We start from the raw sequence: 24149 nt of genomic DNA, 5'->3' as shown, positions 1-24149 counted from the left end.
CATCACCTCATTCCTCCCCCCATCACCATCACCTCATTCCCCCCCCCCCCCATCGCCATCACCTCATCCCCCCCCCCATCACCATCACCTCATTCCCCCCCCCATCACCATCACCTCATTCCCCCCCCATCACCATCACCTCATTCCCCCCCCCCCATCACCATCACCTCATTCCCCCCCCCCCATCACCATCACCTCATTCCCCCCCCCCCCATCACCATCACCTCATTCCCCCCTCATCACCATCACCTCATTCCCCCCCCCCCCATCACCATCACCTCATTCCCCCCCCCCCCCATCACCATCACATCATCCCCCCCCCCCCATCACCATCACCTCATTCCCCCCCCCCATCACCATCACCTCATTCCCCCCCCCCCATCACCATCACCTCATTCCCCCCCCCATCACCATCACCTCATTCCCCCCCCCCATCACCATCACCTCATTCCCCCCCCCCATCACCTCATTCCCCCCCCCATCACCTCATTCCCCCCCCCCCATCACCATCACCTCATCTCCCCCCCCCCCATCACCTCATCCCCCCCCATCACCATCACCTCATTCCCCCCCCCATCACCATCACCTCATTCCCCCCCCCCATCACCATCACCTCATTCCCCCCCCCCCATCACCATCACCTCATTCCCCCCCCATCACCATCACCTCATTCCCCCCCCCCCATCACCATCACCTCATTCCCCCCCCCATCACCATCACCTCATCCCCCCCCCATCACCATCACCTCATCCCCCCCCCCCCATCACCATCACCTCATTCCCCCCCCCCATCACCATCACCTCATCCCCCCCCCCCCCATCACCATCACCTCATTCCCCCCCCCCATCACCATCACCTCATTCCCCCCCCCCCATCACCATCACCTCATCCCCCCCCCCCCATCACCATCACCTCATTCCCCCCCATCACCATCACCTCATTCCCCCCCCCATCACCATCACCTCATTCCCCCCCCCCATCACCATCACCTCATCCCCCCCCCCCATCACCATCACCTCATTCCCCCCCCCCCCATCACCATCACCTCATCCCCCCCCATCACCATCACCTCATTCCCCCCCCCATCACCATCACCTCATTCCCCCCCCCCATCACCATCACCTCATTCCCCCCCCCCATCACCATCACCTCATTCCCCCCCCATCACCATCACCTCATTCCCCCCCCATCACCATCACCTCATTCCCCCCCCCCCATCACCATCACCTCATTCCCCCCCCCATCACCATCACCTCATTCCCCCCCCCCATCACCATCACCTCATCCCCCCCCCCCATCACCATCACCTCATTCCCCCCCATCACCATCACCTCATTCCCCCCCCATCACCATCACCTCATTCCCCCCCCCATCACCATCACCTCATTCCCCCCCCCCCCCCCATCACCATCACCTCATTCCTCCCCCCATCACCATCACCTCATTCCCCCCCCCCCATCGCCATCACCTCATCCCCCCCCCCATCATCATCATCGCCATCACCCCCCCCCCCACCTCCTCCACTACCTTCGTGACCAGCGCCATCACGACTGCCATCATTCACCATAACCCCCACCAGCACAGTCAGCTCCATCACGACTGCCACCACCACCACCATCATCATCACATCGTCCTCTCTCTCTCTCTACCAACTCACTACCACCACCCAACTGCAGCCGCCATTCGGCACGAAGTGGTGGTGACGTCACCACGGCGCCTGTGCCAGGCTAGGTGCACTTTGAGGCCACGTGAAGTGTCGAAGTTTCGCTGCTGGCAGGTCACGGGACAGACCCTGCAGGTGCCATGGGTTGACTGAGATGACTGGCCGATGCACCACCTGTGCCCCCCACTGTGCCACCACCATCAACCCCACCACCATCAACCCCACCACGTTTCGCTCCACCACTTCATCACCAGCACCTCCACTATCTTCACAACCACCACCATCATCACGACCATCATCGTTATCATCACCGCCATCACCCACCATCATCATCGCCTCCACCACTTCTATAGCCATTACCAAAATACAAAGTTCCCCTGCATAGCCCTAACAGAATGTTGGGGCAAGTTCTGTTAGCGAGTAGCACGGGACGCGGGGCGTGTCGGTGACCAGCACCACGCCCGGCCGCCTTTGTCTCCCCAGTGGCAATGGTTACTACACACCGCAAACAGGCACTCATTTGAGGCTGAGTCGACCTCTCAGCGGCTCACCCACACGGGAGGGAGATTCCGTGTGGAGAGCAGAGAGGGAGGGGATGCCAACTGGGGGATGGTGCGTGCAGGTGGAGAGAGACGGGGGGGGTAGGGAGAGAGTGGGTGGGAGTGTTTTAAAGACAGTGGGAGATGTGCAGGAGCGTTCGGGAGAGTTAATCGGTAAGTAGAGGGCACGATATTAGGAGAGAGAGAAAGAGAGAGGGGCAGGCAGAGTTTGGGAGCGCGAGGAGCCAGGGAGAGAGTTCGAGTAAAAGTGAGAGCTGGGGGAGAGACAGGAGAGGGATCTAGCAAAGGAGAGACGCGAGTCGACATGGAGTGCGGGACACGCACGCCAAACTGCGCCGAACCCCCAGGTACCATCACCACCATCACCACCACAATCATCATTACGACCATCGCTTTCACCACCAACGCTATCACCACCATCACCACCACCGTCATCATCACTACCACTGCTATCACCACCATCATCACCACCACCATCATCACTACCACCGCTATCACCACTATCATCACCACTGTCATCATCATAACTGCCACCACTATCACCACCATCATGACCACCATCATAACTACCACCGCTATCACCATCATCAGCAGCACCACCATCATCACCACCATTTAATTTCTTGAGAACCGCTTTTTGTGTTTAGTTTTTTTGTCCTTCCCACGCACCTCCGATTAGCACGGTTGGCCACGCACCTCCGATTAGCACGGTTGGCTACGTACGATGCGATAGAAGTTCAACAAATATACACATTCGCCACTATCACCACCATCATCACTATCATCTTCATCACCACCATCTAAATCACCATTTCTCCCGTCAGTCAGCCAGACAGCCAGCCATGAAGCAAGCCAGCCAGCCATGAAGCAAGCCAGCAAAACTCTGTCTCCCCCCCCCCCCTCCAATACAAGTACACGTGCTTTATAACAGCAATTGCCTCGACAGTCTGCTGAGGGCTAGACGTGGGGGGCCTCCATACCTGTCAACCCCTTATTACAGACCAATTCAGACCTAATTGGTCACCCCGCGCCCTCATCAGGATGAACGTTCATCCTACAAAGTCCCATCACAAGGACAAAACACAATTCCGTGCGCCGTGTGGCACCTGGGAGCTCAATCTCCCTGTACAAGAATACGGAGTAACCCGTAGAGTGGGTTGTTGACACGCATCTCTGGACCTTGTCTTTGTGCGCGTCCCCCAGGCGCCACGTTCACGTGGTGCGGGGAGCGCGCCACGTGGTGCGGGGAGCGCGCCACGTTCACGCGCGCGCAGATCCTCGCGCTCGAGGCGCATCATACACTACACTATACACTACAATACACTACACTACACACTACAATACACTACACACTACAATACACTACACTATACACTGCACTACTATACACTACACTATACACTACACACTACACTATACACTACACTACTATACACTACACTATACACTACAATACACTATAATACATTACACTATACACTACACTACTATATACTACACTACACACTACAATACACTACACTACACACTACACTACACACTACAATACACTACAATATACACCACTACTATACACTACACTATAGACTACAATACACTACATTATACACTACACACTACAATACACTACACTACACACTACAATACACTACACTATACACTACTATACACTACAATACACACTACACTACAATACACACTACATTACTACACTACAATATACACTACACTACTACAATACACACTACACTACTATACACTACAATACACACTACACTACTATACACTACAATACACACTACACTACTCCACTACGCTACACACTACACTACTACACTACAATACACACTACACTACTACACTACACTGCTACACTACAATACACACTACACTACTACACTACAATACTACACTACAATACACACTACACTACTACACTACAATACACACTACACTACAATACACTACGCTACACACTACACTCCTCCACTACGCTACACACTACACTACTACACTACAATACACACTACACTACTACACTACAATACACACTACACTGCTACACTACAATACACACTACACTACTACACTACGCTACTACACTACGCTACACACTACACTACTACACTACAATACACACTACACTACTATACACTACAATACACACTACACTACTACACTACACACTACTATACACTACACCACTATACACTACGCTACACACTATAGTACTGTACACCACTATACACTACAATACACACTACACTACTATACACTACGCTACACACTACACTACAATACACTACGCTACACACTACACTACTACACCACTATACACACTACTACAATACACGCTACACACTATAGTACTGTACACCACTATACACTATACACCACTATACACTACACACTACACCACTATACACTACGCTACACACTATAGTACTGTACACCACTATACAAAACTAATTTATTTAGCACTGATTGTTGTGTTTAGTGTGTTGTCCTTCCCCCGCACCTCCGATTAGCGATGTTGGTTACACACGGTGTGAAAGAAGTTCAACAAACACACGGAGTCGGAGACTTTCGCGGCCAATATTGTCCATGATAAGTTTTTTAGGTTCATTCACGCGAATTTGTTAGGATTATAATTGCGCGATGTAACCACAAAGCCTCGATTGTGGAAAAGCAAAAGTCCCTAAAAGTTACTCATTTGGGACTGAACGCATCAACAACAGCAGCAACAGTAACAACATCAACAACAGCAGCAGTAACAACATCAACAACAGCAGCAGTAACAACAGCAGCAGTAACAACATCAACAACACCAGCAGTAACAACAGCAGCAGTAACAACAGCAGCAGTAACAACATCAACAACAGCAACCGTAACAACATCAACAACAGCAGCAGTAACAACATCAACAACAGCAGTAACAACAACAGCAGCAGTAACATCAACAACAGCAGCAGTAACAACAACAACAGCAGCAGTAACATCAACAACAGCAGCAGTAACAACATCAACAACAGCAGCAGTAACAACAACAACAGTAACAACATCAACAACAGCAGCAGTAACAACATCAACAACAGCAGTAACAACATCAACAACAGCAGCAGTAACAACATCAACAACAGCAGCAGTGACAACAGCAGCAGTAACAACATCAACAGCAGCAGTAACAACATCAAGAACAGCAGCAGTAACATCAACAACAGCAGCAGTAACAACATCAACAGCAGTAACAACATCAACAGCAGCAGTAACAACATCAACAACAGCAGCAGTAACAACATCAACAACAGCAGCAGTAACAACAGCAACAGTAACAACATCAACAACAGCAGCAGTAACAACAGCAGCAGTAACAACAGCAACAGTAACAACATCAACAACTGCAGCAGTAACAACAGCAACAGTAACAACATCAACAACAGCAGCAGTAACAACATCAACAACAGCAGCAGTAACAACATCAACAACAGCAGCAGTAACAACAGCAACAGTAACAACATCAACAACAGCAGCAGTAACAACATCAACAACAGCAGTAACAACATCAACAGCAGCAGCAGTAACAACAACAGCAGCAGTAACAACATCAACAACAGCAGCAGCAGTAACAACATCAACAGCAGCAGTAACAACAACAGCAGCAGTAACAACATCAACAGCAGCAGTAACAACAACAACAACAGCAGTAACAACATCAACAGCAGCAGCAGTAACAACATCAACAACAGCAGCAGTAACAACAACAGCAGCAGTAACAACATCAACAACAGCAGCAGCAGTAACAACAACAACAGCAGCAGTACCAACATCAACAGCAGCAGTACCAACATCAACAGCAGCAGTAACAACATCTACAACAGCAGCAGTAACAACAACAGCAGCAGTAACAACATCAACAACAGCAGCAGTAACAACATCAACAACAGCAGCAGTAACAACATCAACAACAGCAGCAGTGACAACAGCAGCATTACAACATCAACAACAGCAGCAGTAACAACAACACCAGCAGTAACAACATCAACAGCAGCAGTAACAACATCAACAACAGCAGCAGTAACAACAACAGCAGCAGTAACAACAACAGCAGCAGTAACAACATCAACAACAGCAGCAGTAACAACATCAACAACAGCAGCAGTAACAACATCAACAACAGCAGCAGTAACAACAACAACAGCAGCAGTAACAACAACAGCAGCAGTAACAACATCAACAACAGCAGCAGTAACAACATCAACAACAGCAGCAGTAACAACAACAGCAGCAGTAACAACAACAGCAGCAGTAACAACAACAGCAGCAGTAACAACATCAACAACAGCAGCAGTAACAACATCAACAACAGCAGCAGTAACAACATCAACAACAGCAGCAGTAACAACATCAACAGCAGCAGTAACAACATCAACAACAGCAGCAGTAACAACATCAACAACAGCAGCAGTAACAACAACAGCAGCAGTAACAACAACATCAGCAGTAACAACATCAACAACAGCAGCAGCAAAAACAACAGCAGCAGCAGTAACAACAACAGCAGCAGTAACAACAACAGCAGCAGCAGTAACAACAACAGCAGCAGCAGTAACAACATCGCCCCCTTGCCTCGACAATCTTGGCAGGAACCTCCTGATGAGAGTCTTGAAACTGTGCGAGGCTTTCCTGGCTAAACGAGCGTCAATAAATAATTATATAAACAATTCGGTGTCCGATTCCCGGCCACCATCAGTGGCGCGTGGTATCTGAACCGGTCCTGTTCTCACTTCGTCTTTACTGGGTCGTTTCCCGACACAAGGTGGTGCATTACTCACGGGGAGCGATATAATGGCCTGTTCTCTATCCACACGAGTAATACACGGGTGGTACACAGGTCATACACAGGTGGTACACAGGTGGTACACGGGTGGTACACGGGTGGTACACGGGTGGTACACAGGTGGTACACAGGTGGTACACAGGTGGTACACAGGTCATACACAGGTGGTACACAGGTGGTACACAGGTCGTACACAGGTGGTACACAGGTGGTACACAGGTAATACACGGGTGGTACACAGATAATACACGGGTGGTACACAGGTAATACCGGGTAATACACAGGTGGTTCACAGGTGGTACACAGGTGGTTCACAGGTGATACACAGGTGGTTCACAGGTGGTACACAGGTAATACACAGGTGGTACACAGGTCATACACAGGTGGTACACGGGTGGTACACGGGTGGTACACGGGTGGTACACGGGTAATACACAGGTGGTACACAGGTCATGCACGGGTGGTAAACAGGTAATACACGGGTGGTACACAGGTAATACCGGGTAATACACAGGTGGTACACAGGTGGTACACAGGTAATACACAGGTAATACACAGGTGGTACACGGGTGGTACACGGGTGGTACACAGGTGGTACACAGGTAATACACAGGTAATACACAGGTGGTACACAGGTGGTACACAGGTAATACACGGGTGGTACACGGGTGGTACACGGGAAATACACAGGTGGTACACGGGTGGTACACGGGTGGTTCACGGGTGGTACACGGGTGGTACACAGGTGGTACACAGGTAATACACAGGTGGTACACAGGTGGTACACAGGTAATACACAGGTGGTACACAGGTAATACACGGGTAATACACAGGTGGTACACAGGTGGTACACGGGTGAGCTGTACTCAGGGGTCCCCAACCACCGGTCCGTGGCGGCCTGTTAGGAACGGGGCCACACACAGCAGCAGCAGCTCGAGGTGGCTCGCCCCCATTGTTTATTGTTCACCACTTTCGCCCGCGCCTCTTTCCCGCACTGCGCATTCGTCTCAGTGTTGGTATAAAGCCCACAAGCTCTAACCCCGAGTAGCCACAATGAGTTAAAAACAAACGTCGCTGGAAAAAATTGTCTTCCACGAAACCGGTCCCTGGTGCCAAAAAAGTTTGTGGACCGCTGCAGTCTAAACCCTTCCACCCACGTGCGTTTTTGCCGTGATTCACCGAGCACACGGACACCGCACCCGCAGGAATCACGTCTCGGAGCGCCACCGCCTGCGATTCCCCTCGCGACAGCTCCTGCCAAGCAATGAAGTCGCCTGCAATTAGCGCCACAAACCACAGAGCCCACACACACCACACACACCACACCACACACAGCACACACACACCTCACACACACACCACACACAGCACACACAGCACACACACACCCCACACACACACCACAGCACACACCCCACACACACCCCACACACGCTCCACAGTATACACCACAGCACACACACCACACACAGCACACACACACACCACACACACCACACACACACCACACATACACCACACACACACCGCACATAATCCACACATACACCACACACACCACACATACACCACACACACCACACACACACCACACATACACCACACATACACCACACATAACCCACACACACACCACACATACACCACACACACCACACATACACCACACACACACACCACATACACCACACACACACCACACACACCACACATACACCACACATACACCACACACACCACACATACACCACACACACCACACATAACCCACACACACACCACAAATACACCGCACACACACCACATACACACCACACATTACACCACACACACACACCACACATACACCACACACACACCACACATTACACCACACACACACCACACATACACCACACACACACCACACATACACCACACACGGCACACATACACCACACACACACCACACATACACCACACACACCACACACACACCACACACACACCACACACACACAACACATAACCCACACACACACCACACACACACCACACATACACCACACACACACCACACATACACCACACACACCACACACACCACACATACACCACACATTACACCACACACACACCACACATACACCACACACACCACACATACACCACACATTACACCACACACACCACACACACACCACATACACCACACACACACCACACACACACCACACACACACACCACACATACACCACACACATACACCACACACACACCACACACACACCACACACACACCACACACACCACACACACACCACACATACACCACACACACACCACACACACACACCAGACACACACCACACACACACCACACACATACACCACACACACCACACATACACCACACATAACCCACACACACACACCACACACACACCACACATAACCCACACATTAGGAAGCCACTGGAGCTATGCGCTCTTAAATAATCTAAATTGAACACTCGTTTATTTAAAACTGCATTTTGTGTTGAGTTTGTTGTCATTCGCCCATACTTTCGATTAGCACGGTTGGCTACGTACGGTGCGAAAGAAGTTCAACACACATTCATAGCCGGTCCACAGGCGACACTGATAGTGACACTGATGGTGTGTGATTACACGGACCAGCGACGTTCACGATTCGAATCTATCGGCCGCCGCAGTGGTAACGGCAATCTCCAATTAGCACGGTTGGCTACGTACGGTGCGAAAGAAGTTCAACATGCGCTGTCGAGTGCAGAAACAACAACAACGACAACAAGTAGCAGTGCTGTTTCGTGCCGTCTGCCTCGCCAGCAGTGGGCATGGCCAGATCCCGTGACGGCTTCGCAAGGGGCACCACTGAGGCCTGGTGAGATGTTAACGACCTCGCCTGGTGTACACGAGGTCGTGGGTTCCATCCCGACCCTGACGATGCCTGCTGTATACTTGGAGTTTGCGTGTCTCTCTGCCTCTGGTGGGATGTTAACTACCTCGCCTGGTGTACAGGAGTTCGTTAATATCCAGCTCCCTGACAATGCCTGCTGCTGCTGCTGTATATTAGTAGTTTGCGTGTCTCTCTGCCTGGGATGTTAACGACCTCGCCTGGTGTACAGGAAGTCGTTAATATCCAGCACCCTGACAATGCCTGCTGCTGCTGCTGTATATTTGTAGTTTGCGTGTCTCTCTGCCTGGGATGTTAACGACCTCGCCTGGTGTACAGGAGGTCGTTAATATCCAGCACCCTGACAATGCCTGCTGCTTCTGTATATTTGTAGTTTGCGTGTCTCTCCCCGTGGTCGCGTGGAATTTCTCAGGGTCCCTCCCATTTCCCCCTCCACGTTTATAATGAACATCGTCAGGCGTTTAGAGTGTTTTGGCTGCTGTCAATTTCCACACGATGGTGATGATAATCTCATTTAGTTGAGGTGCCGTTTGTAATAGCGAGGTGGCTTCTGAAAACGAGCACGACACCAGCTCAGTGAGGCCCTTACCTGATAACAATAACACTAAATAGTTAAAAGAGTTAAAAAGTAGAGGCCACGAATGTTAAAAACTTTAACGAATTACTGAACAGCGCAAATGTCTCGATTGGGAACCTATCCAGCGGCAATTATCGCAAAATCTTGGCAGGTCCCTTCTGAGAAGTCTTGAAATCAGAATCATGAGAATATGCATTTAGACTGCAGGAATCCGATGAGCTATGAAGCTCTTTTTCACAGCTGTCCAGTAGTTTCACAGATGTCACAATGGTAATTATTTGTAACTAAACTATTTTTTTATTTACCGGGTTTAGCCCACTGAGCTACGTAGTTATTTTTCAGAAGCTCAACGAAGTAGCTTATCATGTGGACATTTATAGCAGCCAAATAATATATTAATACTCTTAAACGCGTGGTGATGTTGATTCTACATGTGGAGGGAAAACCCGGAGGAGCCGGAGAAAAATCCACGCGATCACAGAGAGAGAGAGAGAAACCACAAACTCCACATCTACAGCAGCAGCAGCAGGCATCGTCGGGGTCGGGATCGAATCCACGACTTCCTGCATACCGGGCGAGGTAGTGAACATCTCCTAGCCACCGTGGTGCCCCTTAAATAATTACATTATATAAGTTCTAATTTAATTTCTATTTAAAGCTTTCGTGACTGCAGGGATTCATATTCTTGGTTCTTTCGGTAAAGTCACGTAGGAGGGAAACAATAAAATAAAACAATAACATTCAAGTGAGAATTGTATTGTTTTATTATTTCCCTTCTACGTGACTTTACCGAAAGCACCAAGAATAGGAAGTTCTAATTGCATCATCACTTCCCACGCTTGGGGAAGGCAGTAAAACGAGATGAAAACAGTCCCAGGCCACACCAAGACCAACACGAGTAGCCAAGAAGCCCTCAATACAAATGACACCTACATATTAACATTTTACCCTCAATACAGTTTTAAGGATTACATTTACAAAGCACATGTTGCAAATGTGGCTGCTGTATCCAGCACCGATCTTCTGCTTCAGGGATAAGTTTGAAGGCAGATTTAGGATATTAAGCGAGGAAGCGAGCTGCTACCACAACGTTGCTGCTGCAATGGGCAAAGACTTTGTGTTACCTGTTCCAATTCTTGGGGTAATTCGTTTCATGCCACTAACAAAGCGAATGAACGAAACGAACACCTAATTAACAGAAGCACACGCGATGAGGACCAAGTTTATACTGGTAGGAACGAAGTTGTGAACTGAGTGTACCAGCCTGCAATAGATTAATGTGTCCGTCCGTCCGTCCTCTTTCAATACTTTAACGAAGTGAAATCTCGTGCTGTTGGGTGTAAAATCAGCAATAGACAGCGCAGAGACTTGATATGTCTTATTGCACCCAACATTTGGAAGTAACAATGTCATAAAATTGCGCAAAATTCCAATGTTCCTACCAGCCCACCCTGCAGGGACCTGTTTAGCCAAAACGTTGCCAATGCAAAGGCGTTTCCACCTATTCCCATCACCTATTCTTCTGCAGGGAAATTCAGTTTTCAGATTCATAGGGCGTACAGCCGTTTCAATACTGGCAAAGACAATTGTCTATTTGTTTGTGTTTGTCGCATGTGATGCGACTTTGTAAGATGAACGTTAAGATGTCAAAGGTCACGGGGTTACCAAGAAGGTCTGAGTTGGTCTGTAATCGGGTAGGCACTGATCAGGGGTTGATAGCTTTGTGTGTTGCAATTATTGGGGTAGTCAATTTAAACCAACACAATTGATGAACGAAACTCGTTCACGAAGCTATTGTCATTGACGAAAGCACTCAACATTAAGAGCCGAACTCGTTGATTATTTCGGTAAGTCACGTAGGGAAAAAATAAATAAATCGACGTGAAGAGCCGAGTTCATCAGCAGAGGTCACGGCTCTGTGTTGGCGCTGTGACGTCATCACAACACGGGCAGCCAATGGGAGGCCGCCGTGTCACGATCACCCCCCCCCCCCCACTGGAGGCGCGAGGAGGGTGTGCGGGCGACGCGACATGCACCGCTCGTGAGTCGCGAGTCGACTCCGCCGCGCGGGTCGACTCCGCCGCGCGGGTCGACTCCGACTCCGCCGCTCGAGTCGACTCCGCCACACGAGTCGACTCCGCCACACGAGTCGACTCCGACTCCGCCGCTCGGTGACCCCGCGGCTGAGAGTTCACGCCACCGTGGAGGATGAGGTCGCATTTCACAATCACATCATTTACTTACGCCGGAGGAATCCGATGAGCTGTAAAGCGCGGGGTCAGAACGTTACAACACACACACACAATAAGGAGTGCAAAGTAGAGCAAAGATGAAACAAATCACTTTTTTAAATATAAACATACAAATAAAACGGTGCTGTGTTTTATCTCACCAGGTAAAGCGCGCCGAGCTATGAACTTATGTTTCTGAAGCGACCTGTCCATCACAAATGATAGCTTGACGTAGTGAGCTTATCATCATCATCATCATCGTCGCCATCGTGTGGCAGATTCTTTGGGTCTTTCGGTAAAGTCACGTAGATAGGTTCAAAGAAAATAACAATAAAAAATACGACGTTTCGATCGCAACACAAGCGTTCGGCAACTTTCTATCTACGTGACTTTACCGAAAGACCCAAAGAATATGAATTCCCGCAGTCTCGAAAGCTTTAAGTCGTCAATATTTCATCGTGTGGCAACTTACAGCAGCAGCCAAATAGTCTGAAAGCGTCACGGGTGACGTGAACACGGGGAGAGAGACACGCAAACTCCAAACACACAGCAGTGTTCGGGGTAGAACCCACGACCTCCTGTGTACCAGGCGAGGTCGTTAACATCTCTTAGACACCGTGATGATGATGATGAGTGAGACACGCAAACTCCAAACACACAGCAGTGGTCGGGGTAGAACCCACGACCTCCTGTGCACCAGGCGAGGGCGTTAACATCTCCTAGACACCGTGATGGTGATGAGAGAGAGACACGCAAACTCCAAACACACAGCAGTGGTCGGGGTAGAACCCACGACCTCCTGTGCACCAGGCGAGGGCGTTAACATCTCCTAGACACCGTGATGATGATGATGAGTGAGACACGCAAACTCCAAACACACAGCAGTGTTCGGGGTAGAACCCACGACCTCCTGTGTACCAGGCGAGGTCGTTAACATCTCTTAGACACCGTGATGATGATGATGAGTGAGACACGCAAACTCCAAACACACAGCAGTGGTCGGGGTAGAACCCACGACCTCCTGTGCACCAGGCGAGGGCGTTAACATCTCCTAGACACCGTGATGGTGATGAGAGAGAGACACGCAAACTCCAAACACACAGCAGTGGTCGGGGTAGAACCCACGACCTCCTGTGCACCAGGCGAGGGCGTTAACATCTCCTAGACACCGTGATGATGATGATGATGAGTGAGAGAGACACGCAAACTCCAAACACACAGCAGTGGTCGGGGTAGAACCCACGACCTCCTGTGCACCAGGCGAGAGTGCTGTTTGTCGCTGGCCGCTGGGCGTGCCCGATCTGATCGCGTGGTGGAGGAGGGAGAGCGGTGGTGCAGCGGTTAGCGCCGCCGCGTTACGAACCCGGCGACCCGAGTTCGATTCCGGCTCACGGCCAACAGCACCGGTGACGATTGATATCAATTGATGGGCCTCCCCTAGGTCGACTCAGCCTCAAACGTGTACCAGGTGCGGTGTGTCGTAAACATCGTCACTGGGGAGACAAAGGCGGCCGGGCGCGGTGCTGGCCACCAGCCCAGCCGCCTCGCGTGGCGTTCCTGGCCACGTGATAGGCGGCTGCTCCTCGCTGCTCACGGCACTTGCCCCAGCAGTCTGTGGAGGCTACACGGGTGGAGGGGGGGGGCTTTGTCTTTGTCTTTAGGGAGGTGCATGCGCGCTCGGCAGCCTCCTCTCCACTCCGCGGCAGACATGGGAGCTCTGCGCGCCGCTCTCCTCCTGCTGCTGCTGCTGCTCATCTCGCCCTGCGGCTCCACGCACGGTCAGCTGCCCTTCGCTGCCCCCCACGCTGCCCTTCGCTGCCCTTCGCTACCCCGGCGGCCGGCGTCGCCAGCCCGACTTTTTTTTGGGGGGGGGGGCGCATCGCCGCTTTGCCTTAGGGCGCCTTGCCGGCGGCCTCCTCTAGGCTTCCGGCGAGCCGCTCAGGCAAGGGCCCCGGGGTGGGGAGTTGATGGCGGGTGGCGGGTGGCGCGCGGGCAAAGAGAGAGTCTCGGTTGAGTTGGAGAGGCTGCGAGAAAGTTTTAACCTTCGTGATTTAGCGCGGGATGTAAGGAATGTGATAATGTCTCCTGGGGGCGTCGGAGTGGATTCTCTGCTGGTGCACCGGTCGGGGGAGTTTGGGACGCTGCAGAGTTTCTCGATTCACTCTGAACCCCGTCGCAAACATCTCAAGAGCGGGCGGCGGATTGTTGCTGGCCGGTTCGCATCCGCGGAGGGAGCCGTCCCTGTCTCCGGACTACACAACGAAGAAGTTCGTCCCCGTCGTGCCCCTCCCTGCTGCGTGGTCTCCGGTTCCTTGGGTGAAGTCACGAGATGACTTCACCGAAGGAATGCCGAGAGTTGTCAGTCCAATGTCCTCCTCCGTGTCGCCTTGACAGACCGCAGGCGCCGCCTGGCCAGGCGCTGATAGCGGCGGCAGCGCCTGGCCAGGCACTGTGGCACACGACGGAGTGGGCAGCCAGCAACCACGCCCGGCCGCCTTTGTCTCCCCAGTGCGAGTCGACCGTGGGGTAGCCTCAGGACCGGTTCAGCGGTGGCCTTGAGCGGGGAGTCGAACTTGGGTCGCCCGCAGCGCAGCGCTAGCCGCGTCGGCCACTCACGCCTGTGGACATTCCACGTTACCATGGACGGGCGCGACGCGGGGCCGCTGTTTGTGACCGGGCAGCGAGGTGGTTGGTGGCGGGGGAGGTCAGCAACCCTGGACCGCCTCTCTCTCTCTCGCTGTGCGGGGAGGCGAATTACTCGCTCCACCGGCGGTGGTTCAAGTTGTTGCTGCGGAGTTTCGAGAGGATCGCAGTGTGGCGCTCCACTACGGCCCCGCGGTGTGACCGCACTGCCAAGAGTTGTGTCGTGAACGCCCTCCTCCACCCGCCTCCACCTCGCGCCGGAGCCGTCCTCGTGGCCGCTGCTGTCGGGAGAGCGGTCCGCGCGACGCGCATTGAACGATTGGGTTGTCCGACGTTTCGCTGGTTAGTTAATAACCACGAGCAAGCATCATCAGGCAGTGATGATGCGTGCTGGTTGACGTCGCCCACACATCAGCTGTGCCTGGCTGTGTGGGTCGCGATAGGCCCCCGCCCGTAGGGGTGTAACATATGACAGGTGTAACATATGACACGTGTAACATATGACAGGTGTAACATATGACACGTGTAACATATGGTCCACAGGGGTGTAACATATGACACGTGTAACATATGACAGGTGTAACATATGACACGTGTAACATATGGTCCACAGGGGTGTAACATATGACACGTGTAACATATGACACGTGTAACATATGACACGTGTAACATATGGTCCACAGGGGTGTAACATATGACACGTGTAACATATGACAGGTGTAACATATGGTCCACAGGGGTGTAACATATGGCAGGTGTAACATATGGTCCACAGGGGTGTAACATATGACACGTGTAACATATGACACGTGTAACATATGACACGTGTAACATATGACAGGTGTAACATGGTCCACAGGGGTGTAACATATGACACGTGTAACATATGGTCCACAGGGGTGTAACATATGGACGGTGTAACATGGATTGCAGGGGTGTAACATATGAACGGTATAACATATGGTCCACAGGGGTGTAACATATGACACGTGTAACATATGACACGTGTAACATATGGTCCACAGGGGTGTAACATATGGCAGGTGTAACATATGACAGGTGTAACATATGACACGTGTAACATATGACGTGTAATATATGGACCACAGGGGTGTGACAGGTGTGTAACATATGGACCGCATGGGTATAACATAGGAAAGATGTAACATGACAGGGGTATAACATATGACAGGAGTATAACATATGACAGGTGTGTAACATAGAGATGTAACATAGGAGAGATGTAACATGTGACAGGTGTATAACATAGGAGAGATGTAACATATGACATGTGTATACCATAGGAGAGATGTAACATATGACAGGTGTATAACATAGGAGAGATGTAACATATGACAGGTGTAACATATGACAGGTGTATAACATATGACAGGTGTGTAACATAGGAGAGATGTAACATATGACAGGTGTGTAACATAGAGATGTAACATATGACAGGTGTATAACATATGACAGGTGTGTAACAAAGGAGAAATGTAACATATGACAGGTGTGTAACATAGGAGAGATGTAACATATGACAGTTGTGTAACATAGGAGAGATGTAACATATGACAGGTGTGTAACATAGGAGAGATGTAACATAAAAGGTGTATAACATAGGAGAGATGTAACATATGACAGGTGTGTAACATAGGAGAGATGTAACATATGACAGGTGTGTAACATAGGAGAGATGTAACATATGACAGGTGTATAACATATGACAGATGTGTAACATAGGAGAGATGTAACACATGACAGGTATATAAGATAGGAGAGATGTAACATGACAGGTGTGTAACATATGACAGGTGTATAACATAGGAGAGATGTAACATTTGACAGGTGTGTAACATAGGAGAGATGTAACATATGACAGGTGTGTAACATAGGACAGATGTAACATATGACAGGTGTATAACAAAGGAGAGATATAACATGAAAGGTGTGTAACACATGACAGGGGTATAACATATGACAGGTGTGTAACATATGACAGGTGTGTAACATAGGAGAGATGTAACATATGACAGGTGTATACCATAGGAGAGATGTAACATATGACAGGTGTATAACATAGGAGAGATGTAACATATGACAGGTGTATAACATATGACAGGTGTGTAACATAGGAGAGATGTAACATATGACAGGTGTATAACATATGACAGGTGTGTAACAAAGGAGAAATGTAACATATGACAGGTGTATAACATAGGAGAGATGTAACATGACAGGTGTGTAACATAGGAGAGATGTAACATATAACAGGTGTATAACATAGGAGAGATGTAACATATGACAGGTGTGTAACATAAGAGAGATGTAACATGACAGGTGTGTAACATAGGAGAGATGTAACATATGACAGGTGTATAACATATGACAGGTGTGTAACATAGGAGAGATGTAACACATGACAGGTATATAACATAGGAGAGATGTAACATATGACAGGTGTGTAACATAGGAGAGATGTAACATGACAGGTGTGTAACATAGGAGAGATGTAACATATGACAGGTGTATAACATATGACAGGTGTGTAACATAGGAGAGATGTAACACATGACAGGTATATAACATAGGAGAGATGTAACATCTGACAGGTGTGTAACATATGACAGGTGTATAACATAGGAGAGATGTAACATTTGACAGGTGTGTAACATAGGAGAGATGTAACATATGACAGGTGTATAACATAGGAGAGATGTAACATATGACAGGTGTATAACATAGGAGAGATGTAACATATGACAGGTGTATAACATAGAGATGTAACATATGACAGGTGTGTAACATAGGAGAGATGTAACATATGACAGGTGTATAACATAAGAGAGATGTAACATATGACGGGTGTATAACATAGGAGAGATGTAACATATGACAGGTGTATAACATAGGAGAGATGTAACATATGACAGGTGTGTAACATAGGAGAGATGTAACATATAACAGGTGTATAACAAAGGAGAGATGTAACATATGACAGGTGTATAACATAGGAGAGATGTAACATATTACAGGTGTATAACATAGGAGAGATGTAACATATGACAGGTGTATAACATAGGAGAGATGTAACATATGACAGGTGTATAACATAGGAGAGATGTAACATATGACAGGTGTGTAACATAGGAGAGATGTAACATATAACAGGTGTATAACAAAGGAGAGATGTAACATATGACAGGTGTGTAACATAGGAGAGATGTAACATATGACAGGTGTATAACATAGGAGAGATGTAACATATGACAGGTGTGTAACATAGGAGAGATGTAACATATGACAGGTGTATAACATAAGAGAGATGTAACATGACAGGTGTATAACATATGACAGGTGTATAACATAGGAGAGATGTAACATATGACAGGTGTATAACAGAGATGTAACATATGACAGGTGTATAACATAGAGATGTAACATATGACAGGTGTATAACATAGGAGAGATGTAACATATGACAGGTGTATAACAGAGATGTAACATATGACAGGTGTATAACATAGAGATGTAACATATGACAGGTGTGTAACATAGGATAGATGTAACATATGACAGGTGTGTAACATAGGAGAGATGTTACATTTGGACCCGGCAGCTGGGCTCGGAGTGGGGAGGAAGCTGCTTCTCTGCTTCTCTGCTCCTCTGCTCCTCTGCTCAGTGACAAGGAAGGAAAGTTTGGGAGTTAACGTTGAGCCACACCAACACCAAATCATCTCCAATGCGATGTCCCTGCTGCTCAAGTGAGCCACGTTGAGACTCTAAACTAAACTACAACATATCTGATTTTATTTGACCAGTTCAGGCTCGCTGAGCTACGGAGCTCTTTTTCAGAAGCGACGTGGCTGTCACAAGTGGTGGCCCAACCAAGTGTCTCATCATCGTCATCATCGTCATCATCATCATCGTCGTCATCGTCGTCATCGTCGTGTGCAAATTGAGGGCAGCAGACAAATACTGTGAACGCGTGGTGACGTGGATTCTTAATGTGGAGGGAAAAACCGGAGGATCTTAGAAAAATCCACGCGACCACAGGGAGAGAGAGACACCACAAACTCCAAATATACAGTGGTCAGGGCCGCGATCGAACCCACGATCTCCTGTACACCTGGCGAGGTAGTTAACATCTCCGGCGCCGTTTCTCTCGTTGCAGGAGGTGACGCAGAGCACCGGGACGGGGAGGTGAGCCGGGGACTGGCGGGCACACACACGCACACACACACCACTCGCTACACACACACCACTCGCTACACACACCCCACTCGCTACACACACACCACTTGCTACACACACACCACTCGCTACACAGGCACACACCACTCGCTACACACACACCGCTCCCTACACACACACACCACTCGCTACACACACACACACCACTCGCTACACAGGCACACACACACCACTCGCTACACACACGCCACTCACTACACAGGCACACACACACCACTCGCTACACAGGCACACACACGCACACACACACCACTCGCTACACACACATGCACACACACCACTCGCTACACACACACACCACTCGCTACACACACACACCACTCGCTACACACACGCACACACACACCACTCGCTACACAGGCACACACACACACCACTCGCTACACACACACCACTCACTACACACACACCACTCGCTACACACACACCACTCGCTACACACACACACACACCACTCGCTACACACACACACACCACTCGGTACACACACACACCACTCGCCACACACACACCACTCGCTACACACACATACCACTCGCTACACACACCCCACTCGCTACACACACACCACTCGCTACACACACCCCACTCGCTACACACACACCACTCGCTACACACACACCACTCGCTACACACACACACCACTCGCTACACACACACACCACTCGCTACACACACACACACCACTCGCTACACACACACACACCACTCGCTACACACACACACCACTCGTTACACACACACACCACTCGCTACACACACACCACTCGCTACACACACACCACTCGCTACACACACACCACTTGCTACACACACACCACTCGCTACACAGGCACACACCACTCGCTACACACACACCGCTCCCTACACACACACACCACTCGCTACACACACACACCACTCGCTACACACACACACACCACTCGCTACACAGGCACACACACACCACTCGCTACACACACGCCACTCACTACACAGGCACACACACACCACTCGCTACACAGGCACACACACGCACACACACACCACTCGCTACACACACATGCACACACCACTCGCTACACACACACACCACTCGCTACACACACACACCACTCGCTACACACATGCACACACACACCACTCGCTACACAGGCACACACACACACCACTCGCTACACACACACCACTCACTACACACACACCACTCGCTACACACACACCACTCGCTACACACACACACACCACTCGCTACACACACACACACCACTCGGTACACACACACACCACTCGCCACACACACACACCACTCGCTACACACACACACCACTCGCTACACACACCCCACTCGCTACACACACACCACTCGCTACACACACCCCACTCGCTACACACACACCACTCGCTACACACACACCACTCGCTACACACACACACCACTCGCTACACACACACACCACTCGCTACACACACACACACCACTCGCTACACACACACACCACTCGTTACACACACACACCACTCGCTACACACACACACCACTCGCTACACACACACACACCACTCGCTACACACACACACCACTCACTACACACACACCACTCACTACACACACACCACTCGCTACACACACACCACTCGCTGCACAGGCACACACACACCACTCGCTACACACACACACACACACCAGTCGCTACACACACACCACTCGCTACACACACACCACTCGCTACACAGGCACACACACACCACTCGCTACACACACGCACACACACACACACCACTCGCTACACACACACCACTCGCTACACACACACACCACTCGCTACACACACACCACTCGCTACACACACACCACTCGCTACACACACACCACTCGCTACACACACACACACCACTCGCTACACACACACACACCACTCGGTACACACACACACCACTCGCCACACACACACACCACTCGCTACACACACACACCACTCGCTACACACACCCCACTCGCTACACACACACCACTCGCTACACACACCCCACTCGCTACACACACACCACTCGCTACACACACCACTCGCTACACACACACCCCACTCGCTACACACACACACCACTCGCTACACACACACACACCACTCGCTACACACACACACCACTCGTTACACACACACACCACTCGCTACACACACACACCACTCGCTACACACACACACACCACTCGCTACACACACACACCACTCACTACACACACACCACTCACTACACACACACCACTCGCTACACACACACCACTCGCTGCACAGGCACACACACACCACTCGCTACACACACACACACACACCAGTCGCTACACACACACCACTCGCTACACACACACCACTCGCTACACAGGCACACACACACCACTCGCTACACACACGCACACACACACACACCACTCGCTACACACACACCACTCGCTACACACACACACCACTCGCTACACACACACCACTCGCTACACACACACCACTCGCTACACACACACCACTCGCTACACACGCACACCACTCGCTACACACGCACACCACTCGCTACACACGCACACCACTCGCTACACACACACACACACACCACTCGCTACACACACACACCACTCGCTACACACACACACCACTCGCTACACACACCACTCACTACACACACACCACTCGCTACACACACACACCACTCGCTACACACACACACACCACTCGCTACACACACACACACACCACTCGCTACACACACACACACACCACTCGCTACACACACATCACTCGCTACACACACACACCACTCGCTACACACACACACCACTCGCTACACACACACACCACTCGCTACACACACACACACACACCACTCGCTACACACACATCACTCGCTACACACACACCACTCGCTACACACACACCACTCGCTACACACACACCACTCGCTACACACACACCACTCGCTACACACACACCACTCGCTACACACACACCACTCGCTACACATGCACACACACCGCTCGCTACACGCACACGCACACACACCACTCGCTACACACACACGCACACAGGCACACACACACCACTCGCTACACACGCACACACACGCACACACACACCACTCGCTACACACACACACGCACACACACCACTCGCTACACACACGCACACACACACCACGCTCGTCACACCCACGCACACACACCACTCGCTACACACACATGCACACACCACGCTCCTCGCACACACACACCACTCGCTACACACACACGCACACACACACACCACTCGCTACACACACACACACACCACTCGCTACAAACACATGCACACTCCCGCACACACAACACTCGCTACACACACGCGCATACACACCGCTCGCTACACACACACGCACACACCACTCGCTACACACACACGCACACACAACTCGCTACACACACACGCACACACGCGCACACACACGCACGCACACGCACACACACGCACGCACACGCACACACACGCACACAAACCACTCACTACACACACACACTACTCGCTACACACACCACTCGCTACACACACACACACGCACACACACACACGCACACACACGCACACACACACACGCACACACACACCACTCGTTACACACACGCGCACACACACCACTCGCTATGCACACACACCACTCGCTACACACACACATGCACGCACACCCCACGCTTCTCGCACACACACACACACACCCCACGCTCTTCACACACACCATGCTCACCACACACACACCACGTTCGTCACTCTCACACACACACACACCACGTTTATCACACACACACCACGCTCATCACACACACACACACCACGCTCATCACACACACACACACCACGCTCACCACACACACACCACGCTCGTCACACACACACACACCACGCTCATCATACACACACACACTACGCTCACCACACACACACACACACACCACGCTCATCACACACACCACGCTCATCACACACACACACACCACGCTCATCACACACACACCACGCTCATCACACATACGCCACGCTCATCACGCACACACACCACGCTCATCACACACACACACACACCACGCTCATCACACACACACACACCACGCTCATCACACACACACACACCACGCTCATCACACACACACACACTACGCTCATCACACACACACACACTACGCTCATCACACACACACACACACTACGCTCATCACACACACACACACCATGCTCACCACACACACACACACCACGCTCATCACACACACACACACCACGCTCATCACACACACACACCACGCTCATCACACACACACACACACACCATGCTCATCACACACACTCACACCACGCTCGTCACACACACTCACACCACGCTCATCACACACACACACACCACGCTCATCACACACACACACACACTACGCTCATCACCCGCACGCACACACCACGCTCATCACACACACAC

At 50.6% G+C, this 24149-nt stretch overlaps 1 protein-coding gene across 1 annotated transcript in view; it reads left to right on the top strand.

The window, feature by feature from the left end:
• The first annotated feature begins 14438 nt into the window (after positions 1 to 14438).
• LOC116938069 (SEL1L adaptor subunit of SYVN1 ubiquitin ligase) overlaps positions 14439 to 24149 on the top strand; it is a 51794-nt gene continuing 42083 nt past the window's right edge. The window contains exons 1-2 of the mRNA XM_032945243.2: positions 14439 to 14560; positions 19600 to 19628. Of these exons, the coding sequence (XP_032801134.2) occupies positions 14452 to 14560; positions 19600 to 19628 (138 nt within the window). The 5' untranslated portion in view covers positions 14439 to 14451. The remainder of the gene's footprint in view (positions 14561 to 19599; positions 19629 to 24149) is intronic.

This window comes from Petromyzon marinus, chromosome 53 (assembly GCF_048934315.1).
Source record: "Petromyzon marinus isolate PM22_M1 ecotype Great Lakes invasive population chromosome 53, UKy_Petmar_22M1.pri1.0, whole genome shotgun sequence".
NCBI lineage: Eukaryota > Metazoa > Chordata > Hyperoartia > Petromyzontiformes > Petromyzontidae > Petromyzon > Petromyzon marinus.
This window is presented reverse-complemented; position numbering and strand designations above follow the sequence as displayed.